This window comes from Zosterops lateralis (assembly GCF_965231275.1).
Source record: "Zosterops lateralis genome assembly, chromosome: 3".
Lineage (NCBI taxonomy): Eukaryota > Metazoa > Chordata > Aves > Passeriformes > Zosteropidae > Zosterops > Zosterops lateralis.
In genome coordinates this window covers 52,652,549-52,676,043 of record NC_139764.1, presented here as the reverse complement: position 1 = coordinate 52,676,043, position 23,495 = coordinate 52,652,549, and the positions used below count along the sequence as shown (strand labels likewise).

Here is a 23,495-nt window from a genome sequence, read left to right as displayed (position 1 = left end):
GGAACTGATCTTTCCAAAGTGCCAATATTTTGTTTTGTTTGTTGTGTTTCCAACCAGAAACATATCTTACTGGAAAATTGGTAATTACATTGCTTGATGTTTTAAATATTTGGATTCTCTTAACTGTAACTCTGATCACAGACTTTTTTCCAACTCTGTACTGCTTGGCCTATATGGTGTTTCTGAATACAGTCTGACTTTCATGATGCCTGTGTAGCTGGGATTGAATGTGAACAGGAATATTTTAGTGGTGAAAGATATTGAAAATACAACAAAGTACTTGAAATGTGCCTGCAGAAGGCTGAAAACACAATTTGGAGGTAATTTTCTAAACTTATATAGTACCAGACATTGGACTTATTTCTAGGTAAGATGCTTATTGTAATGTATATATGGGAGTTTTGGTATGAAATTTCTGTTTGATTGTAGTTTTCCCCTGTTTCTGAGGAAAGCTCACACCTCTTTCCCCCAAATGCTAAATGACACAAAGTCATCCCATGACACCAAACCTATGTTTCTTAAAGTACTTAGAAATGTGCTTGAGATGACATTCGTATAGCAGTTCCTACAGCCAAGCAGATGACTATTTCCAGAATCAGACTGAAAAACCACGAGGGAGAAACAGAATCCATATCCCTGTCTCAGACTCTTTTTCTTTCTTCAAGAGTTTTTCCTGAATTTTTATCTTTGAGTTGAAAGTATTACTGTGTCTGTCCTTAGTGTTGGACTTAGAATTACAGTGTCTTTCTTTATCCTCTGGCTCCAGTCGCTGACCTTTCTGGGGTCCATATGCTTGAAAGTTGTGCTGATTCTTGCTGAAGTCTGGGGGTTCAGCCCTAAGAAGGGGTTGAATGAAGGAAACTGCATATGTTTGGCCAGTTCCTGCTAGCTGGTAAATTGAAATTGCAGCTTTTACAAGCAGGAAGTCACACTTGGTTAAGACATATGACATAATGTAGTTTGTATGTCTTTTCATGGTGTGTGGTTTTTTGGCTCTGAAATATTTTATGCATGGAAAAGGTTACTTTTAATTGATTTTATTGCAGCTTGGTTTTGCTGAATTATTGCATTCCTCTTGTTTTGCAAGGGTTAAAGTGTTTCATAGAAATTTTTCCCTTTAACTCTCTTCATCCAACAAAGTAGCACATAAGTTTTGTTCTCTGTGTAGCAGCACTCTTTCTGATTCTGACTCATGTGTCCTAGCACTTCTTGAATGCTCTGTGAGATGTTTTAGTGTTTGATGACAGTTACTTGAGATTTCAATAAGGTTTTGAGATTTATAAATACTTATTTTTAACAACAGGATATGAACCTAGCTCCAGCCCTCTGCAATAATATCCTTTGTGGAACACCAAGGAGTGTAACAGGACAGGAGACTTCAAATTCCATCTGTATCTTTAACAAAGGGAATTTACACACACCACCCCCCAAATGTGGTCCATAGGCACTAAAACATTCTGTCTTCTGTGTTTGCATGACCCATGGGCGTAGCTTAGTCTGTTTGGCATGTTCCTTTCCTGCTCCTTCCTTCCAGGCAGCTGTGCTGGTGCTGCTGTCCCCATTGATGCTGCTGTGCAGGTTCTGACAAGTGGCCTGCCCAGAATGGCAGCATTTCTGTGCCAGGACTGGCACTACACATCTCTTGGGCTGAGTGTCTGGAGAGGTCCTGTGCCAGGAGCCAACGTGTGTGCGATGCCACTGCTTTGACCTGGGGAACTCCAGCAGGTTCCATACATGCCAGTGGCAGGTATTTCTTGCCAGTAGTGGAATGGGCTGCGTGTTGCCTAATTCCACGCTGAAATAAATTCCATTCTTTTGGACTGTGCTCTTACCAGACGCTTTTAACAGCCAACTTTCCAACTTGTAATTCTATTTTGAAGAGTATCACCGTGCTTTTGAAGTGACTTTTGAAATGCTTTTAGGTTGTGTCTGGCCTGCAGCTTTATGAGCTCCCACATCTGTCTCAGATTTGAATCTCTTGGTGCTTCTCTTGTTTTAGATCTCTTCCTAAAGCTGGAATATTTGGAGCAAGAATTTTGGTTTTCCCTTTTTATTTTGAAGTAGCACAATTATTTTAATGTAGACAGCTTTTAAAGGAGAGAACAGATTTAAGAAAAAATTGTCTGTATATTGTTGCTGCTCTTTTCTACTTAGTAAAGATGCCATGGAAATCAAACATCACTTTTTTTTAACCTGTTGTGTTTTTGTAATACTTAAGAAAGCCTTGACAGAGATATTTTTTTCCAAAGACTGAAACATTGTTATAGTCTATCTAAATTTGAGTTGTGAAATTGTTTGTTTTTCTTTTAAAGTGCCTGGGACTGAGCTTGCAGATTCTCAGCCCTTAAAATGTGTCATTACTGAGTATTTAAATTGTTACTGTCCAGCAATTTATGTTACCAAATAAAAATCACTTTATCCTCTATCTGCTGCTTATGCTTTGCTTCCACTGGTGTGTGTGGTATCGACATTTTGCTAGTTTCTCCTGATTTACTCCGAGTTCTAAGAGAGTATGTAGGTTGAGAAACTATGGTAGTAAAAACAAAATTAAGAAAAAAATAAACAAATAAAAGTCTTCTTTATTTGCCACAAGTGCAAAAATTTAGATGAACATGTTTTAATTACTCTTGAGGGTTGCCTCTGTTAAGGAATTTTGCAAGAGGAATTGTCCTTCATTTCTCTTCTAAATGTCAGCAATATATGGGATATTTATTTATTTTCTGTGTTTCTCACTGAGCTCCTTGCCTCTTGAGATTTATAAAGAGAAGTCTCTTTCTTTTCTCTTCTATCATCCATTGCAAGCAGTTCAGTTTGTCCTTTTTATGCCCAGAAGTTTCAGATTTTTTTAAACTGCTGAAGTTAATTAGGAGCATAAGATTGCATATTATTAGCAAGTTTCTGAAAGTACTATGCTGTTTATCTGTAGTTCAAGAAGTAAAAGGACATTTGAGGGTTACAGTCTATTTTCCTCATTTGGGAGATTAACCTTGCTCCTCGTTGGGAAATATATACAAAACGCAGACTTACTCATTCAGGAAGTATGCTGGTTTTATGTTAAAGAAGCCAGTAACAAGTTTGCTCAGTGATCTGGCTTAATAGCTAAATGTTCAGTATGTGCCCATTGAAGTTGCTTGTTGCAGATATGCACAAATATAGCACAAGCATTGGACCCTTTATTTAATTAACTAATTCTTACTTCACTAAAATATGTTTAATTCCTCTTGGAATCAACATCTGGTGTTGTGTCTACATCAAATCATGTTATCCTTCATTAAAAAATTCCAGTTCTGTTTGAAATTAGATTGAGAGTCTGGAAGTATAAACTCTGTCTTTTTGTACATGAAGAAAAAATATTTTATTTTAGCTTATGGCAAGACTGATTGTTATTTTTGTTCTTATTTTAGAACAGTGTAAATTTTACTTGTGCTCATGTATTTCTTTATTTATTCTGGATCTGATGTGGCATCTGTATCATAAAATAAAATTGTTACTAACAATCAAGTTGATTCGAAAATAAAGTGAGTGCTATTTTTTCTGGTAGGATGTTGTATGGAGATGTGCATTTCTGTCCCATCATGTTTTAATCTCTATGGTTTTACAGCATTTTAACCCTACCTTTCTACTGTAGTCTCGTTGACTGAGAAAAATCAACCTAGGTAGCATTGGTTCCTATGCAGTAAGAGTAATAGCAATTTGAAAATTTTATGAAGACTGGATAATTAAGTTTCCTGCCTTTCTCTTTGTTCCTTAGCTCCAGAAGAAAAGGATGCAATTAAAGGACAGTATGAAAAACTCATGGAAGCTTACGGCTGCTTAGGAGAGCTTCAGCTTAAATGTGGTAAGTCACCACCTCTATGGCTGAGATTATAAAAGACCCAGACAATGCTAAATGACAATCAGTGGCTAAAGTTGTCTAATTCCTTACATTGTGAAAGCTAGTTGCACTTTGTCATATACAGTCTGGAAAAGATCTGTTTCTTTTCCTATTTTGGGCCAAAACTGTTATCACTACATGATGGATGGATTTTTTCTTAATTTGTTTTGTCTAACATTCTTAGCTGCCTGGAGATAATTGCCATTCTTCTTTCCCTACCACGTTTGTCCAAGGCAGGCTATGATTTGTTAATTCTTCTCTTCTTTAAGGATCATGTTTAGACACTGATAATCATGGTCATCTGAGAGTGTAGTACTGCAGATTGCCAGTTCTTGCTATAATGCCTAATTGCCTTTAATCATTCATATGGATAAGGATTTGCAGAAGAAAGCCTCTGGCTTCAATTATTATAGTTTGAATGTTTATTGTCATTGATGTAAATTTTTGTACCATTTGGGAATCTTGATTTAGCAAAGGACTTGTTATTACACTGCCTGAAGGAATGTTAATGGAAATAACATGCTTTAAGAAGAGAACTGCAGTGATTGATTTAAAGATAATAGGACCTTACACAGTACTTAAAAATCACTGATTTAGATGCATAAATAAAAAAAGCACTGTACATGTTGTTCCTGAGCTGTTACAGTGAGCCTTAATTTTCACTTGGAGAAATGATAAGACATTTTCCATATAGCTTGATGCTTGGTCAAGGAGTCTACCAAAGGCAGTGGTTGTGTGAGCACTGATGTATTTAGGCCAGTAGACGTAATTGTGTCTTTTTATACCCTGCTTAGCATTTTGCAGCCTGAGAAATATGACTTGAAATTGACCTGAAAGACAACTGCAATCTGAAGGATTTTTGTGTCGTAGTTTGAAACTGTAGGTCCATCTAGTCTTTTTAAATTAATGTGGACTTTTTGTTTGTTTCTTGTGGAGTTAATTAGACATTTCTCTGGAGATTTATATCAATTTGTTAATGTAATTTAAAACGGAGGACTCGTGATTAGTTTTTCTTGGCACTGTTTTTCTTCATAGAAGTCTAATGAATCCTGTTGTGGTAAAGGAATGTAGCTATTGAATTCAATCTCTTCAAGCTACAGATAAGAGCAGTTTTTGTATGTGAGGGGAACCAAATATATCCAATTTTCATCTTCATGTTAAAAGGTGAATGATTTCAAATGGGGTGTGAAATATTCTCAGCCTTCCTTTTTCTCATGTCCTTATTTCTTCTTGAAAAACATATGCTTAACTTCAGTGCTCTGAAAGTGTGAGATTTTTCCTTTCTGAGCTTTGTCACTGTACCTCTGCCTTGTTCTAGCATTAGATTACAAGTTCTGGTACAGGACTTGCTTTGGAAGGGATTGTTAAAATTCAGTGAAAAGTCAGAGGGTCATGCTGTAATGGTAAGTGAAGGTAAGCAAACATTTTCTGCTTCTGAACATGTTTAAAAAAGCCAAGATGCAAGTCTGCTATCTCAGTATTCAAGACATAGCCCAGGTTTTTATCACAGTCTGGTTTAGACCTTCCATCTTACATATGAGTTCCATCCCTTTAGCTGTTGCTTAGATAAAAGATTAACACTACAAAGGAATTGTGCTGGGTTTGTGCAGCAAGGTTTTGGTAGCAGGAGGGGCTACAGGACTGCCTTTTGTGAGAAGCTGCCAGAAGCTTCCCCTGTGTCCAATGGAGTCAATGCCAGCTGGCTCCAAGACAGATGTGCTGCTGGTCCAGACTGAACCCATCACCAGCAGTGGTAGTGCCTCTGGGATAACAGATTTAAGAAGAGGGGAAAAACCTGCCCAGCTGAAGCTGGATAAGAGCAGAGTTAGAACATGAGAGAGAAACCACTCTGCAGACACCAAGGCCAGTGAGGAAGGAGGGGCAGGAGGTGCTCCAGGTGCCTGAGCTCAGATTGCCCCACAGCCCACGGTGCAGATCACAGGGAAGTAGCCGTGCCCCTGCAGCCCATGGAGATCCATGGTGGAGCAGAGATCCACCTGCAGCCCATGGAGGACCCCACACTGGAGCAGCAGGATGCCTGAAGGTGGCTGTGACTCTTTGGGAGCCACACAGAGGAGCAGGCTCCTGGCAGGACCTGTGGACCCACAGAGAGAGGAGCCCATGCTGGAGCAGGTTTGCTGGCCAGATTTGTGACCCTGTGGGGGATCCACCCTGGAGCAGTTTGTTCCAGAAGGCCTGTGCCGTGTGTGAGGGACCCATGGTGGAGTAGTTCATAAGAACTGCAGCCCATGGGAAGGAGTCATGCTGGGGAAGTTCAAGGAGGACTGTCACTCATGGGAGAGGGTCTCCATGCTGGAGCAGGGCAAGAGTGTGAGGAGTGCTCCCCATGAGGGGTAGGAGCAGCAGAGACAGTGTGTGATGAACTGATCACAGCCTCTATTTCCCATCCCTCTGCACCACTGGGGAAGAGAAAATTGAGAAGTAAAGTTAAGCCTTGAAAAAAGGGCGGGGTGGAGGAAGATGTTTTACTCATTGTCTTACTCTGTTTTGATTAGTGATAACTAAAACTAATTTCCCCAAGTTAAGTCTGTTTTGCCCATAACTGCTAAATGTTCTCTCCCTGCTCTTCTCCCGACCTATAAGCCTTTCATTTTGTTTTTCTTTTCTGCCCAGCTGAGGAGGGGAGTGACAGAGCAGCTTTGGTGGGCACCTGGCATCCAGCCAGGGGGGAGTCAAAAGACCAGAGGAATGCAATGTAACTTTTTCCTTTTTTGTATAATGTATTTTAGCAGCTGCCAACAAAGGCATGATTGGCCAGCTCTTCACTGAGCTTCAGTGATTGCATAGACTTTGTTCAGGAGTATCGGTATTTTTTCTTACTACTGGAAATATGCAGACCATAAGTATTAAATTAACTGAGAATATTTGTGAAAATACATTCCACTGGGATATTAAGAGTATATTTGTAGAGCAGAAGGGGAAATTTTTTGCCAAGACATGAAAGACGTCTCTGAACATTTTAATTAATCTGTAAATATCGCTACTTAGAAATCCAAATAAATCACATTGTATGCCTGCCAAAGTAGATCGTGCTTTTTACAAGAAAGTAGACGAAATATGTGAAACTGACTCACAAAGTTAATGTTTCCCACCAGTAATAACATTCACTTCTATGTACTTATGTCTGTTAACATGACTCACTAAGTTCTTCTGCTTTCTTTTGTGAGATGGATGGCAGCAGAATGAATTGTACAGTGTCTGTGAGCTGTACCTCAGCCAAGGTTTTGCTGCCAAAGAAGATCTAGCAGTGACAAATACATCTTAAGCAAAGTGTTAGAAGAGCTAGCTTGACAGTATTTTTCTCAGATACTGGGATGTCAGGAAGAGATGCATAGATAAGGAGATATTTTAACACCATCACCACATAGGTTGTTTGCCTTATTACAGCTGCTGTATTTGGGGAGGCATTCTGAATTAATTTGATTGTGTATATACTCTCTCACTCTTGTACATATACAGTGCGTAGTTGAAAGGAAGAAATTTCAAAGGCAAAAAGGATGGCTAAGTACCTGTCTTCTGTTCTTTTTGTATATTTCCTAAAAATGTAGTTGTATTTAGAGGAAGGAGAAAGAGGACTATCTTTGAGACTAAAGTGGTCGTTTGGAAAGTCTTGGATCTTTTCGTAATTCTGCTGTAGATATCCTCAGGAATTTTCAGCTAGGTGGTTAGAATGAACTGCTCTGCGGTGTTCTGTTGCTATTTTTGAAGACATGAGAGGCAAAATTGGTTTTTAGTGGACTATAAAATGGAGTGGAGTATGTGTGGAGTGGAGATGAAAAAGTCCCACAGAACATAAGGCATGACTGTGATTGAACGCAGAAAGTGAAAATTGGAGAAAATCAATTTTGGAAAGAAAAGGCAGTCTTAAGTGAAATAGTTACAGTTAAGGACAAAATAAGGATTGAATATTGACTCCTTTTCACTGTAGCTCAAAATAGGCAACACTGAAACCATCCCCTAAGCTGCAGGGGAAACAATTGTCTTGAGTCATGTAGACAGGTTTAATACAGAAACTGCAGCTTATTATTGTGTAGTGTGACGTACCAGAACTGCATTTCCTGCCCAACTTGGATAAAGGCAGTTGGTTTCACAAGAGCACTTAAAAAAATGGATGGAAATTATTATTGTCTTGTTTGTGTGCTAAATATTCTTCATCCTCTGCCTCTTTTGTGCAACCTAATAAAAGGGCATTCAGCACGTATCACTGTGAGCAAAACATTTCTTACATTTCTTCAAAAGTGTTCTTTATAGATTGTTGTAGTGGTTGATAGCTGTAATGGGACAAAATAGTGATCTTGGTCACAATGCATGTGACCCATTTATTTGAGATCCAAGTTTGGTCCATAAGCTTTGAAATATTTTTTTCTTTAGTACTATATGTGAATCTTCTTCATAGATGTGTTGCTGTAGAAAACACGACCAGTAAGGAATACTTCACTTCTTGCTCTAAAATGATTTCAGAGATTTCTTTAAAACATTCCAGATTGCATCCCAAGGACAGGAAGGCCATTTTGACAGTTGTGACCTTCAGTTGCAGTTCTTACATTGCTAAATCACTTTCATCTATGTGTACAGTTTAGAAAGGCTAACATGAATCAGTATTGTACATTAAACTACTTGTGTAAGTTAAAGAGGAAAAAAAAATTGTTTTCCAAGGTGGGGTATGGCAAATAGTCTACAGCTGGTGTGGTTGCTGGTTGGTACCAAGTGAAATTGACCTGAAGAGGCAACTGCAATCTGAAAGATTTTTATGTCATAATTTAAAACTGTAGGCCCATCCAGATATTGCTGGTAAAGAAGGGAAGACAGGGAAAACCTTCTCTGTGTGTAGCTATATAGCTTAGTGGTGAGTAATTTCTTACACCTAAATGGAGACACGACTAAAAGATGAATAGTGGGGCAGTATTTTGGTAGCATTAATTCTGCTGTGTGAGGTTCTAAAAGGGTGAGAGGTTGACAGGAGCATTACCTCTGTTCAGAACCCCATGGCTACATCTGTGCTGTGAATAAAATGGGCAAGACACAGGCACAGAGCACTGGGATTAGGATATTGTGATTAAGTTGTTCCCTGTGCTAAGAGGGCGTGCACATCAGGCAAGGATCTTCCTCCTGCAGACAGTGCAGTGATAGCACAGGTATCATGAAAAGTGTGTGGGGGCTGTTCTGTAATTTGGAGTACTGTAGAGGGACTTATTCTGTGTCTAGAACTGTAGAATGGCATGAGTCAGAGGGGACCTTTGCAGGCCACCTACTCCCACCGCCCCTTAACCTCTAGACCAGGTTGCTTGAAGCCCCTTCCCACCTGGCCTGAGCACTTCCCAGGTGTGAGGCACTCACAAGTTCCCTGGAAAACCTGTTCACTATTTCACTACTCTTGTCATAAAATATGTCTTCCTTGTATTCAATCTAAACTTGCCCTCTTTCAGTGGAAAACTGTTGCCCCTTGTCCCATCACTAAAAGCCCTTGTGAAAAGTCTCTCTCTATCCTTAGTTATAGGCCCACCTTTAAATACTGAAAGGCTATAATAAGGTTTTCCCTGAGCCTCCTTTTCTGCAGGCTGAGCAACCCTGACTCTTTCATGTAAGAGTTACTGCCCAGTGGCAGAAAAGTATCACAGCTTTAGAAAACCAATCTCCTTATACTTCAGGGACAATGCAATACCTTCTTTGGTGTGATTACTTTTTTGGAGCCTATTAGTTAGTGATTTAAGGGAATAGAGAAGCTGGACTTTTGAATGTGTAGATGAGTATCCCATTGGGGGGTGAGTGGTTGAGTGGAGGAGGTAGTAAAATGAATTTATAGTCTCTGGTATGCAAGAGCAAGTTTCTAGGTAAGGCAAATATTCCTACTCCTTCTTAGACTAGAGGATTATTCTGTTTAGATCCAGTGAATTTCCACTGGTTACAAGCTCCTCAAAGGGCAGAACCACAGGTAACAAGCTCTGTATTATTAAGTTTTCTGTTCTCTTTGGCTATTTTAATGTTGACTTTCTCATTTGGTCTCTTCTGAACCATCTAGGAAAGTTTAAGGTCACAGAATGCAATGAAAGTATTTGTGCTCTTTGTCTCAGCATTGCATGCAGGCAGCTCTCCAAGTCCTTCACTGCTGATTTTTTGTGACTAACAGAGCTGACTGATATTAAGGCATACTAATGATGTTTCTATATATTGCTTCCAAAGTCTAGTGAGTGAAGTTTACTTTGAGCTGATCAGTTTTGCATGGTTTCAGCTAAGTCGCAGAAGCTTTTAGCTATCCTGAGAGACAGCTAACTCCTCCTGACCCTTTCTGGAGGCTGCAAGGCAGTATTTGGTCAGTTATGAAGTCTCGTGATGATAACTGATGTGTCTCCTACTCTTTATAATTACGCAAAATCATGTGCAAAGAAGGAATAAATATACTGTCAGTATATATAGAAATACTGTCAGTATTTCTAGCCCTCTGCTGTGATATCACAAGCACAGAAGACACACTTCTTGAAAGCACTCAAGAAGTACATGGCACAGCGTTGTTACAGAAAGAAATGTGATGGACAGAGCTTTTTAGTAAATACCACCTACACTGGCCTTTATACAAAACTGGAGTCAGCAGAACAGAATGAATAAGATCTAATCTCCCATCTTGTCCTGCCATTCCAGTCCCACGTGCCTACACAAATATTCTGGCCCTGCTGAAAACCACCCCTCACTCTAGTTTCTGTAGCCAGCCTGTTATCTGAAAGCAAGGACTCCCCTACTGCTGTTTCAGAAAAAGAATAGTTGTTGTGTGAGAGCTGGTGTGCATTTTCAGACAGTGGGTCTCCCTAGAGGGTTGAAAAGTGATCCTAAGAAGTGTTCTCTTTTGCTGTCTGAAGCCATACTGTCCCAGATTGTCACTGTGCCCTTAGCTAATTAACTTGCTCTTGGCAGGTCAGCTGTTGGTTCTGCTGTGCTAAATTAATAAATCTTGGCTCATTTCCACCTTTTCCTACTAACTGGAGTGACTAGGATGACATTGTCTCCATTACAAGCAAATTTAAGTGAATCAAACAATTTCTTTGTAGCAAAACCAGCATTTCCATAAAAATTGTTCTACTGTTTTTTAATTATTATCTCAGAGAGAATGAAGAGAGGTTGAAATGGTTCTGTGTACAAGAGATCTTATTACAGTGATGTTCTCAAGCTCCAAATTTATCTTTTAGTTTTGAGCCCCTGAAGTTCAGCTGCTTCATGATTTCACAGCTATGGCAGCTGTAATTGTTTTAGTGATAACTGAGGTTGTCATTGAATCATGTACACGCTTTAGTGATATAAAAAGCAAAATCTCAATAATTGGTAATACTGAAATTTTACAAATGCCCGAGCATGTCCAGCTTCAGCTGAAGCCAGTAAAGAATCTGAATGCTGTATGTTCTCTAGGGTGGTGCAATTGATTTTTTGAGTAGTGTCCCAGCAGTACACACATTGCTCTTCATAAAGTCAGTGGGGAAAACACAGTCTAGTACAGCAAAGGATGTCGATGGATAAGTGCTGTGGAATATTGTGCAATTGCAGCCACGTATCTGCAGTTAAGAGGAATTCAGAAATGTAAAGAACGTGGCCTGCGTGCTGTTGTTCGTGTTTGTTCTCTTGTGAAGCAAAGACGCTGGCCTCTGCTGGAGCCCTGTCGGCGTTGCAAGTGACAGGACTGATGAGAAGCCGTATCCACCTGGGAATAACCCACTTGTAACTCTGTCATTTTCTAGGTAACACTCGGCTGCACTTTCTGGTCCTGGTGACAGGCTGCACGTCGGTGGGAAAAATTCTGGACGCTGAGGTTTACAAAATCACTGCAACAGATTTCTGTCCTCTCCAGGAAGAAACCAAGGAGGACGAGCGTGTTACTGCCTTGAAGAAAATACTGAACTCTGGGATGTTCTATTTCTCCTGGCCTAATGCAGGCTCAAACTTTGACCTGACTGTTCGGGCTCAGAAGCAGGGTGATAACAACTATGAATCTGGTAACTCCTTCTTCTGGTTAGTACTGCTTGTTATACCCCAGTCTTCTGTTTTCCCCACCCGTATCTCATTGGTCAGACATTCTCAGAGGGAAATGAGCATGTGCATTTCAAGTGCATCTCCTTTCATTTCATTGACGTGTCCTTTTACAGGGCAGGTGGCTTTAATGAATTCCTGGTAACTTGTGTTTAATTAAAATGTATCTGATAGTGAAATGCAATTATAAAATGACATTTTATGCTTCAAAGGAGGGAAATACAAGATATGTCTTGCTCACACCAGAGAAACATGTCTCTATATGTCATGAATAGTTCCCCTGCTGTCCTTTTTAATAGTTTTCTTTAAAGTTATCTAATAGAAACCTGTGCTTGAACTGTTCATAAATCCCATCATTTGCACTAAAGTATCTGTTATTTTTTAAAAGTATGTGTTTAAAGTTTGTAGTTTATTGTTTCTGCAATGTGCCCTAGTTTTTATGTTGCAAACATCAATATTAATATGTTTACAGCTCAGTGCAAACATAAGTTGCACAAAAGAAAACTCCCGTGATGCACTGTTCTGTGATTTTTACTTTCTTGTGTTTATAAAGCAAAGAAAAATTATCTCGTATTGTGGTATTGGTTGAGGGGAAAGGAGAAAACACAATGCTGGGTTGATGTTATTCAGTTTGTTTGCTTTGCAAGTTTTAGCATAATGCTTGCATTTCTATACCCTTCCCCCCTTCTTTTTAAACAAAAAGATAGTCACACAGCAGGCATAGCTGTTCTGGAAATAAATGAGGGTTTGATGTAGGTGGAAAATAACTGGCAAGGTTAAATGTGGATGTGCTGCTAGAATGTGCAGTGAGGCTTGTGCCCAAAGTAAGTGTATATTAAATAAGCACAAAAGTTCATAATGGGTGATAAATTGACATGAGGGAGCAGTTCAGTTAGGCTAAATAATCTTTCCAGCTATGATGTGATTTTGACTGGTAAGATCTAGTGGTTTGAAAGAAAAAAAACTGAAGAAAAATACATAAAACTGAAGAAAGATACATAATAAATACTTGCTTTCAGCTGTGCTGATGATGCTTCCCTCTCCAAAAGCTCACCAAGCATTGTCAAGTCAGATACATGAAAGAAATGAGTTGTATTCCAATGATCAGACTGCTCAGATGGCAATATCCCATAATAAAGAGACAACATTTAAAGCAACTCTTTTTCCCTCTACTGTCTTTTGAAACTTTTCATCTTGGAAGAAAGGTGTATTTGAACCTTCCTTCTTTGCTGCTTCTGGCTAATCTAGAAGTAAGTTCTGAAGAGTTTCCATTCTCCAATATGTTGTTGAACAGGGAAAAATGATGACAACATCACATTAAGGGCAAAAAGATGTTCCAAAGAAAATTTTTCTTGAGGTAATTAGGTGATATGGGACATTTCAGACCAAACAATAGATGCTTGAGGGAATTAAGCAATGAGATAAGTAGTTGTACAATGAAAAGTGTAAGATGACCTTAGTTATAGGCAACACAAACTGCCTGTTTAATGAACTACAACAGCAACAGAAAAATTCTACTGTAATTTGCCTGAGTGAGGACTTCCTTTGCAAGTAGAGCTGGGAGAAAGAGGTGGAACAGATAGCAAAAAATTGTTTTAGAGCTACTTTTCCTGTTATATATTTAGATTAAAAATATAATAATGGCTTGCACCTTTTTCAGATAAATGCTGTATTCTAGAAGAACAACTCTTCAGGGGTTTCACTCTCTTTACAGATCCTCTATTGAGCAATGCATGGTCATAAAAGGTATTTTCCTGGCCCTCCAATGTGACTAAAGGCACATTTTGAAACATGAAATAAAGAAAACCATCATAAGAGAAGAGCCTAGCATCATTGTTAACTAGATATTGCAGGTTTCTTGAGTTGTTGATCTTGAAGCTTAGAACAGATAGTACTAATAGTACTTTTTGCAATATCTCCAGTGACTTACAGATCCAATTTCTGCTTGGATTTTTTTTTTTCTGAAAATCCTGGTGAATTTTGAACCAGTTCTTCATCCTGTAGTGAATGCTAAGGTCCAGGCAGTACTGTTCCAAAAAAAGTAATTAGCTTGACGACATGTAATTTGTGAAAAAGATTACTAGATATAAATTTCTGGAGCTGAAAAAGGTGACATTTCCATCTGAATTTCTAAGACAGGTCCAAGATATAAAGGCAGTGTCTTGGTGGTAGCTATGTGGTTAAAATTTGCCATGTTCAGTTCTCTGTAGTAGTTCACAAGAGTTTCTTCCTGATATTTCCTCGGTTTGGGTAGAGATAAGGTACAGCAGAAAAGGAGCCATAAAACATTAATTGATTAAATTAGTGATTGTTGTCAGGTGGCACCCATGCCTGTCTGTTTTATTCAGTAACGTGTCTGTGTGTTGTTGAACCTTTCAGGAACCAGCTATTGCATGTGCCCTTCAAACACTACCAGGTGAACTGCTCTGACTGGCTGCTGAAGGTGGTCTGTGGGGTCGTGGACATTCGCACTGTTTATGCTTCCCACAAGAAGGCAAAGGCCTGCCTCATCTCTCGCATCAGCTGCGAGCGGGCCGGGGTCCGCTTCCACGTCCGAGGGGTCAACGATGATGGACATGTGTCTAACTTTGTTGAGACAGAGCAGGTGAGTGCATGGATCCAATGGCTTTGCATAATTTAGTCCACTCGTGTGTAATTGGGGCAGAATTTTCAACAAGACTTAAAGGAGCTCAGCAAGTGTATTTTTTCAAGAATATTTAAAATGTTATTGCCTGGCAGATCTGTTCCATTAAGCATTTCTTTGCAATCTGCTGTTTTTCTCTTTTTCTGACTTTTCCAGTCACACAGTTTTTACTAACGCTTTTAATTTTTTTGCTGAGTGTGAAAGTCTGGTCATTTGATACTGTGGTGAAATGTAGACATGGGGTTTTAAACCATTCAGGAAGGTGTCTAGCAAAGGTGCTGGGACCTCATCTTTGACTAGTAAAGTTCCCTGTCAAATCATCTTTGTCTAGTAAAGAAAATGTTGAAAAAATAACATCTTCTCAGAGTCAGGCAAATTCCAGTTCAACCAATTTTGGAGGAGACTGCTTTTATATTCCCCACTGGTTTGTGGGGGATTCTCTCCAATTGTGAAGTCATATGACAGTTTTTATACATATGTGGTAAAAGCTTCATTTCCAGCTGATGCTGAGACAAATTATATGTGTGAAATACATTCAGCAGGCTCCCTTGATTGGCACAGCCAAACAAAACAACAGAGTCACTTGGTTTTATTGCACATGGTTTAGCTTGCTGCCTTAAAAGTCAATAAAAAGCACCGGACCATGGAGAATCTGAAATCTTCTGTGCCAGCTGAAGTGAGTGCTTTCTTGCTCAAATACAATCACTTTTTCCTTTTTGAACTGAAGTAGCAATTACTAGCAGTCAGAACCATCATACAGAAATGGATCACTGTGTAAACAGAATAGGTAAATGGCTGGTAGTTTTCAACAAAGAACAGGCATTTGCTCCTAGAATTTGGTTTGCATCTTCTGGGCATATCTGCAGAGCTTCCTGTGTGGTATACATTATGTATGTATGTGTCTATATATGTAGGTGTATATACAATGAAAGTAAATTACTTATGTGATGCTCATGAGGGGAGCATGAAACATTGAGGGCAGCATAGAAATACTTGGGCTGTGTCATTGAAAGCCTGTGCCTGGTGGCTGAGGTAAGCACCCTCTCCCAAATAAGCCTACGCTTTTGTGGGATGACACCACTAGTATTTCCTCACAGCAATGTGTGAATATAGCAGCTCTCACCCAGTGAGCTCCTTCCTGTTACCTTACTGCATGAGCCAAGCATGCCTTCAGGCACCCGTTTGTCCAAAATCTAACTATGTTTGGGTACTTTCCACACTTCCTCTAAGATCTTTTCTTTGTAATACAGCTTTAACCTTTTCACCTGGTTCTGCCTAAAGACCCATGTAGAGATACCTTAGATTTGACAGTGCTTTGATCCTCAGGAAGATGCCTGGAGGAGTTGCAGGCTGGTATTCCCCAGCCTGCTGGTGAGGTTTGATTCCCAAGAGGTGCTCAAAGCATGCACAATGTTACACGTGTGACTTTCTGCCCAGTGGTCAGAGTTCTCTCTGGGGATGTGGGTGACTTTTTGCTCATGTCTCTCCTTTTCCTGGCTTGTCTGCATTTTCAGTTAGGCTGACAGCTTTCCACTCAGTGTTCAGGCTCCCACAAATTTTGCTTGTTGAACGTGAAGCTCTTCCCCTGCAGCACTTGGGTCTCTAATGTCAACCTCCAAATTCTCTGCTAATAATTCTCTTGTGTGCCACTGCTCCAAAGCAATTGCAAGTCAAGTCTTGCAAGATCTACACCTTTCTAGAAAGTCTGTCAGTGCATTGGGAGATACAGCTACGTCTGCTTACTGAAAAGCGGAATTTTCCCCTGGAATCTGGGAACAGAGGAAGGGAGATCTGCCATTTTGAGTGATACCTGGTACATTTTGCTCTTTTAGTTGAGTATCTTCTTATGAATATTAGTGCAAAGCACTAATCCTGTTACTCAGGATTTGAAGAATGTTCTCTTGCTAAAATGCAGGGGAAAGAAAAAGTTAGAAAGGGTTGTCAGGTTTTTTTCAGTGAGTCTCACATTTGTGGCACTGCACTTAGCATTTGGCATATTATGGGAAATCCTTCCGCTATACTGCATACCAGATGGGTCAGAAGTAACTCATTTTATATTGTTGTAATCCTGGAGTATATCATGTTACAAATGATTAGCATGAGAAATAAGGTGGCCTTTGCATTCCAGCAGAAAACCTGAGGATTGGCTCCTGGTGAGTGGTAAAATAGTACTTGACTGTTAATGCTTCCGTTAGCTGGGTCTGGGTCAGGCTCTTCATGGGAATTTCTGTGCTTTGTTCCCATTCAGCCAGATGCTGAAGTGGGAGGCTTTTGGATGTTTTTTCAACTGGGTAAGCAAAAGTGCAAGGGTGAAACGGTTTTAGGGTGAAAGGCTTGAGTAGGTTCAAAATTATAGCAAGACTTTGCAGTTTAAAAGGCTTGTGTGTTTTTGTTTGGTTTCTAAAACCAAAGAAAAGAAGGTTGCTGTTACTAATAGTGCTAAACACTAGTTTTACCAAGCTGCATGTCCTAAGACAGCAAAGTTGGGCTAACCACTAGGATGCCTGAAATCCAGTTCAAGCTGGCATCCCCTTGCCATTAGGAAGGAAGAGTCCAAGAATAAACTCTCTCCTACTTTCATAGTAAAAGACTGACTAATCTCCTATGAGGTAATATCTTGGCTGAATAACATTATGTTTCCATTTGCTGCGGCCTGTACAGTATAATGGCATGTTGGCTATGTGCTTTTATGGATAAATAGCACCCTAGGATTCTGAAAACCCAGGACTTTCCCCCTCTTTGTAGGAATTGCTTCAAACATTTTTCTGTTTTTAGAAGAGGGAGAAACAATTAATCTTATCTCCAGGCAGCTCTTTTATGCATAGATGGTATGCTTTTGTCTCCTACTGAGTTAGCCTTGTGGCATTTCAGCTCTGCAATGAGTCATTTTTTTGTGGGCTCACTTAGCTGTGACTCAGTGTTTGAGAAGGGGGAAAAAGTAAAATATCACTTTTTCTTAAAAAGAACCCCCCCCAAAATAACAACTTCTAGTATATCTTTAAGCTTTTTTGACCATTTGGCTTGTGTCTTGATGAAGAAAGAAAATATTATAGGAAACACTTAAGGAAAAATAAAATGAGGGGAAAAGAGGGCAATCCCTTCAATGTGTACTTTCAGATTTGCTGACAAATATTTTGTAATGTCATAGTAGCCCTTTCTACTCGCAGTGTTTGTAGTATTGCAGATAATTCTCAAGTAACTTTTAAATCAGTCTCTGTTTCTCAGTTGTAGCTTAAATGTTTCTCTTCACCTTTTCTTCCTCCCCTAGTAATCCTTTGAAGTTGAGACTGTGTTGCATTTTTGTAATTATTTTCTTCTGATAGCTTTGAGAACTAAAAATGCTTTCTTCATTTAGTTTGTGTGCCTGTTACTGTTTACATTTCTGCTCTTCTCTCAGTTATCCTCCAAAAAGCTATGCTAAAATCTTAGTACCGGGATTACAAGGAGCAATTCTAACTAACCAAAGACAAATAAATGGTTTCAGTTTTTTCCCCTTTATGGAATTGTTCAGTAAAGAAAATTGAAACCTTGAGAAAGCATTAAAAGGAAATACCATGAATTTGGATTAACCTTCCCTTTCTTCCAATTTCAGAAAAAAATGTCAAGCATGGATTAAGGAAAATTATCCCTATTTCACAATACCTCCTAGACTGTGTTGGATAGCTCTCCAGGAGAGGAATGGATGCAATCATGTGGTTGATTTATTTTCTGGATCAAGTTTTAGTATGACCCCAGGCAAGGCAAAAAGGATTATTTTGGCAAATATATCCTTGGGTCCCATGGTCTGAGCTAAAGGGACTCACAGAGAGGTATGTTTAGGCCATCTGCTGTCCATGCTCTTTGTGTGTCAGAGCTGGAGATCCCTGAATAAGCCATCTGAGTATCCATTTCATCAGGGGACTATGTCTCTGTGTACCCCTTGAATCTGTAATGAATTCCACTGTTTGAAGTTGTGACCAGATGATTATTTGTTTCTAATGCAACTGAGTGATGGAGATTAGTGAATAAAATTATCCAAAGCAATAAATGGGCACAGCATGCTGGGATTAGAACACCTGTGGGTTGGCACAGATGTTTGCTTTTTGCCCAGAAGCTTTCTAGCAGTACCTGTGCATGAAGCTTTTTTACCAGGAAAGATCCTTGGATCACATGGGCAAGGTCTGGCCCTAAGTAACAGAAGAGAATGACTGAAAAATGTCCAGTTGAACTGTCAGTACTATCACCTTTGATCCTGAGTTGGAAAAAAGGGACCACAAAGAAAGTCTAAGACCACAAAAGCTGAAAGAAAAACATGGCAAATTCTAACAGCAGAGGTCAGAGGCCATGTAATCCATTGTTAAGGCAAATAGGTCTTCCACATGGGTTCCACATCCAGCCACTACAGTGCTGTCTGATGGGAGACTGGTCTGAAAGTTCATGCAGCTGACTGGATTGGATTGTAGCATGGGCCAGAACCCTTGAGATTAATGAAGTAATCCTCAAATGTTTTGAGGATTTGATAGGAATGAACATTCTCCCTGGGGTACAAAGGCACCAACTTGCTGTAATTTTGGATCTAAGACAAGAGATAAGACTTCACAAAGACAGAGATTTAGCAGTATGTGTGAATCTTAATGCCAAGTGTTGTCCAAAAAGTAACTGATTGTTGTTGAACTTCTAGAGAAAAACAAGTATGATCTTCTTGCCCACGAGAAAAGGAAAGCAGAGGACAGGAAAATTCTGGACATAAGGCATTTCACTTTTTTTAAAGTTTCTTTTCCTAAAGAGCTGTTAATCTTTTGTCTGGTACCCTAGAATAAGGGAAATGGCTCTGCTAGAGGATAGGGTAATAAAATCAAAACTAGAACAACAAAAAGTGGGGCACATATGTGCTTGTAGAAAACATGACATTGTACACAAAAACTGATCAAGGCTGTGAAGAATATTAAGTGCTTATGCACTTGTCCATGCATAAGCAACAAAGTTGGAATCTTTTATTTATGAGTGTAATTTCAATCTAAATGTATTATCAGTGCTTATTTAAGATTTTAGCAAATAGGGTTTCTTACAGTGTATGTGGCTGCTAAGATTATATCCATTCCTGATCTGGAAAGTTATCTTAAATCTTTAAACCTGCTCGCTTAACAAGTCTGCTGGTAGGAAGTCTGTTGCCACTAATATTGTAAGATCAAGGGACATGTACACTAAAAGGCAGTGTCAGGATCAAGGATCATGTTCCTTGGAGTGGTGAATTACTGAAATTGGGTGGAATTACTGAATTGAGTGGGTATTACTGAAATTGAGGGAAGATTTGCACAGTTATAATGCTTAATGAAATGGTTAGAGTCTGTTTAGGAAGGAATGACTGGCAGAAAAGTCATTTTAATGAGTCTCCCACTCATTAAAAAAGTATTAGGTCTTTTTCCAACTCGTTGGTAGCTTGGAAGAAAGTAATTTTGGATTCATCTGGGTCATGGGAATGAGGTGAAAGGATTGTGAAAGACCAGAAGATTGCTCCAGAGAACAGAATGATGAGCCCTGTAGGAGAACAGGAAAAAAAAAGTACTTTCTTGTGAGTGCCTGTGTTGGAGAGGCTGTGCTCCCTGTTCAAAAACCTCATCTAATTTCTAAAAGCTACATGGCAACATACATAAAAAATGTGTTCCTTTAAAATGCTGTGCCGTCATAGGAGAGTCCTGTATTAGACCTCAGCTTGACAGAGGGTACCCCAGCCCATTACAGGGGGTAGGCATCCTGTTTAGGTTACGGGAATGATCAAATAGTTTGAATATTTTGGTTGTTGTTCAGTTCTCCAAATGGACAGCTCAATGGAGCAGAAAACAGAAGAGGTAATCGGTGAAAACTAGTAAACAGAAAATATGAGTGGTACTGGTAACGAACATCTGTTAACTCACTAATAAGTGGAAATAGAGCATCTGTTAGTGAGGAAATAAATGTTCGGTCAGTATTTTTCTTCTATATTTGGCAGGAAGAAAGATTATATATTCATGGTCTGTAACTGAGGAAAAGCTTTCCATTTAAACTGTAACTCAGAAGGATGTTAAACTCCAGGTACTGAATTAGAATTACTATCTGTTAATCAGCGAGTCTAGAGATTTGCAGCTGGATGTCTAAAAGAGCTGGCCAAAGAAATACTTGAGCTGTCAGTCTTGCAGTTAGGTGTGGAAACAGGGACTTCCTGGAATACTGTAAAGAAAATCGATCCTCTGTAGCAAGGTGTTTGAGTGGCCACCTTGTACTTCAGGTAAAGCTTTGCCTGTATTTTTCATCATTAGATGTTTCATTTCTACTCATTAATTGCTAAGGTGATAATTATTGTCAAAATTTTAAGTGGGCCAGTCCTGAATCTTTTTTAGCACAAATTTGGATCCTGATCTTCATTTAATATTAGTCAGGATAATGCTGGGGCTGTAGCAGTGCTATTAATTTGCTTTACCTTGGAATGAGCTTCTGTGCATCCATAGCTATGAGTGGAAAGATGATTCAATGTGTAGGTCTCTGGCTCATCTTGGCATGACCAATCTCAGGGAGAATGTGATAAAGAGGAAGAAGATGGAGCTGCTTATTCCTCTCATAGTCCAGCTGCAGGAGGAATGACCTCTTCTGAGCACAAATGTACAGAGAAAAGGTGCACTAGTGTGTTGCCATGGTAATTAGCTCCTTCACTCAGGTGCCAATAATGTTCAGAAAACTTTACTGGGAGAGCATGTTTTAGAGCCACATAACTCAAACTGTGACACAGGCCTTGCAGGAAAGCTTCTCTGAGCAACCCCTTTCTTGCAGGGGGTTGTGCTAGGATGGAATGTAACAGAAAAAAGGGCTCTTAATGCTTTGGTGAGAGGTTAAAAAGATCAAAACAGTTTTGCACTGAGTCTGGGCTGTCTATCCTTTTAGCACTGACATTGTGTCCATGATGAAGCCACTTAAATCTTCCATCTTAGTGAAATGGAGACAGTTTTAAATGCTCTGCAAAAATATGGTAAATATTAGATAAATGTTTTGTTGCCAATTTTGTCTAATTACCTCTTTTTTACATATAGTTCTAAAAACTGTACATTGTTAATGCTTATGAAGATGAGAGGTCAAGGTCAGGCACTTTCCCTGAGCCAGCCATTGGCCACATCTAGTGGCAAATTCAAAAAGACAAAACAGCTCTAAAGCTGTAGAGAAATCCATTTTCGTGTTCTATTCTATTTTCAGAGCTACTAGCCAGCTGGCAGCAGCCATGCCAAATGATATGATGCAGTGAGTGCAGTTACCTGGATAACCTGGATACCATTCCTCCCCAGGGCTGCAGAGCAGTCATTGTCATGCATGAGATAACGGAGATGTGTATCATGTGTATCATGTGTCCCCCGTGGAGAGCAGCCAGGATTCCACTGCTAAGTATAGGCCAGAGGAGTGAGCCTAGCTTTGCACAGTTGCCCTGTGGTCATACTGAATCTGAACATAGGACCTTTTATGCTAAGTTGACATAATGTAACACTTTGATTGGGGACTGTGGATGGGGGAAGGCAAATAGGGAAATCACAAAATCAGCTTGTTAACAGTGATCATAAGAACAACATAAAGGCAGTGTTTGAGGTCTGGTTGGGAAAGGAAGTGGAGAATTTGGAACCTCTTGCCATAAGCCCCCTGGGAAAGGAGTAGATCACATTGCTGTTCACTGTACCTCAGGATGGGAGTGGCAAAGCTGCTGGTTTCACAGAGTTTTATTTGGATTCTCGGACAAGGCACAGCACGCAGTGAAATAAGAAATGGTAAATACAGCAGGAGATAAGCTTATCCTCCACCTGACGTTACCCATCATCAGTCACAAGGAGCAATGACATTTTGCACAGTTAAGTTTTGTGAGAGGGACAGCAGGAGAGTATTTGCCTGGTCTTTCTGAGTGTCTCCACCAGTAGATCAGATCCATCTTGATTGTGGGTGGAAGATGTGGTGGTGCTTTAAGTTTTCTCTTGTTTCTGGTGAGAAGTGAATTGAATCTGCTGTGATGACATGAAAGCAAATACGTTGTGCTTTGTTCCACTGCCTGTGAGACTATGGAAAAGAGGCTGAGCGGTAAGTGGATACGGGGAGATACATGGTTTCCTTTTTTTACCCTTTGAGTTCAGTGTCTTTAACTGTCAGTTGATGAAGGGTCCACAGGCTGATTGATCTAACAGCAGAACTCTTTTACTTTATTTTGTTTTTGCAGACAATTTACTTGGATGATGATGTCTCTTCCTTTGTGCAGCTCAGAGGTTCTGTTCCACTGTTTTGGGAGCAAACGGGGCTTCAGGTAAACAAATAATTGGAAATCCTACTTTGCTTCTTTCTCTTGCTATTTATAATTTAGAATTAACATAAAATAGTTATGGGCTTTTTTTTAAAATGAGCTTCAAAGCTGTGAAAGTGCTGAGCTCTTTCGTTTTAGGTATATCTTGTAGGAATTTTTGTGTGTTTAGATAAACAGAATTACAGCAGACAAATGGCTATAGGTGACTGAAGTTTAACATTTTTGTGTGTTTAAATGCCTCTACAGGGAGCTGTTTGTAAGGGGCTAACTGTTTGTAAGGGACCTAATGTTATGAGCTGAAGCTTAGAGCTATATCTTTATAACATTTTCAGTTTCATTTGGTATAACTTATTCCTCTGAAATGCCTGGTTGGCTTGATGATATTGACTTCCACAATACAATTGGAGTATCTAGGGATACCAGTGCACTATAGGAGTGTGGTACCTTGAAACAAAGTAAAATGTCAGGATGATACATTTTTGAGATTTAAGTCAAAAGAGTGATAATGATCTAATCTGATCTTTTGTGAGGCAGAGATGTAGGATTTCATAATGAGATTGTTGCATCAAATTTAGTGGGTTATGTATGGTCTGTGACTTGCAGTTTATATACAGTTGTAAGCCCAAATAATAATCTTCCTAGCACACTTTGCATTCTCATAAGAG

The 23,495-nt window shown here is 39.5% G+C and overlaps 1 protein-coding gene across 3 annotated transcripts in view; it reads left to right on the top strand.

The window, feature by feature from the left end:
- The window catches only part of SYNJ2 (synaptojanin 2), a 64,551-nt gene that overhangs the window by 5,699 nt on the left and 35,357 nt on the right, over nucleotides 1–23,495 (top strand). The window contains exons 2-5 of one of the 3 annotated variants that reach the window (XM_083856581.1): nucleotides 3,752–3,838; nucleotides 11,617–11,887; nucleotides 14,285–14,510; nucleotides 22,750–22,833. In XM_083856581.1, coding sequence (XP_083712707.1) covers nucleotides 3,752–3,838; nucleotides 11,617–11,887; nucleotides 14,285–14,510; nucleotides 22,750–22,833 — 668 coding nt within the window. Of the gene's footprint in view, nucleotides 1–3,751; nucleotides 3,839–11,616; nucleotides 11,888–14,284; nucleotides 14,511–22,412; nucleotides 22,614–22,749; nucleotides 22,834–23,495 lie in introns of those variants that run through there. The other 2 variants (XM_083856582.1, XM_083856583.1) reach the window with 2 other exon arrangements.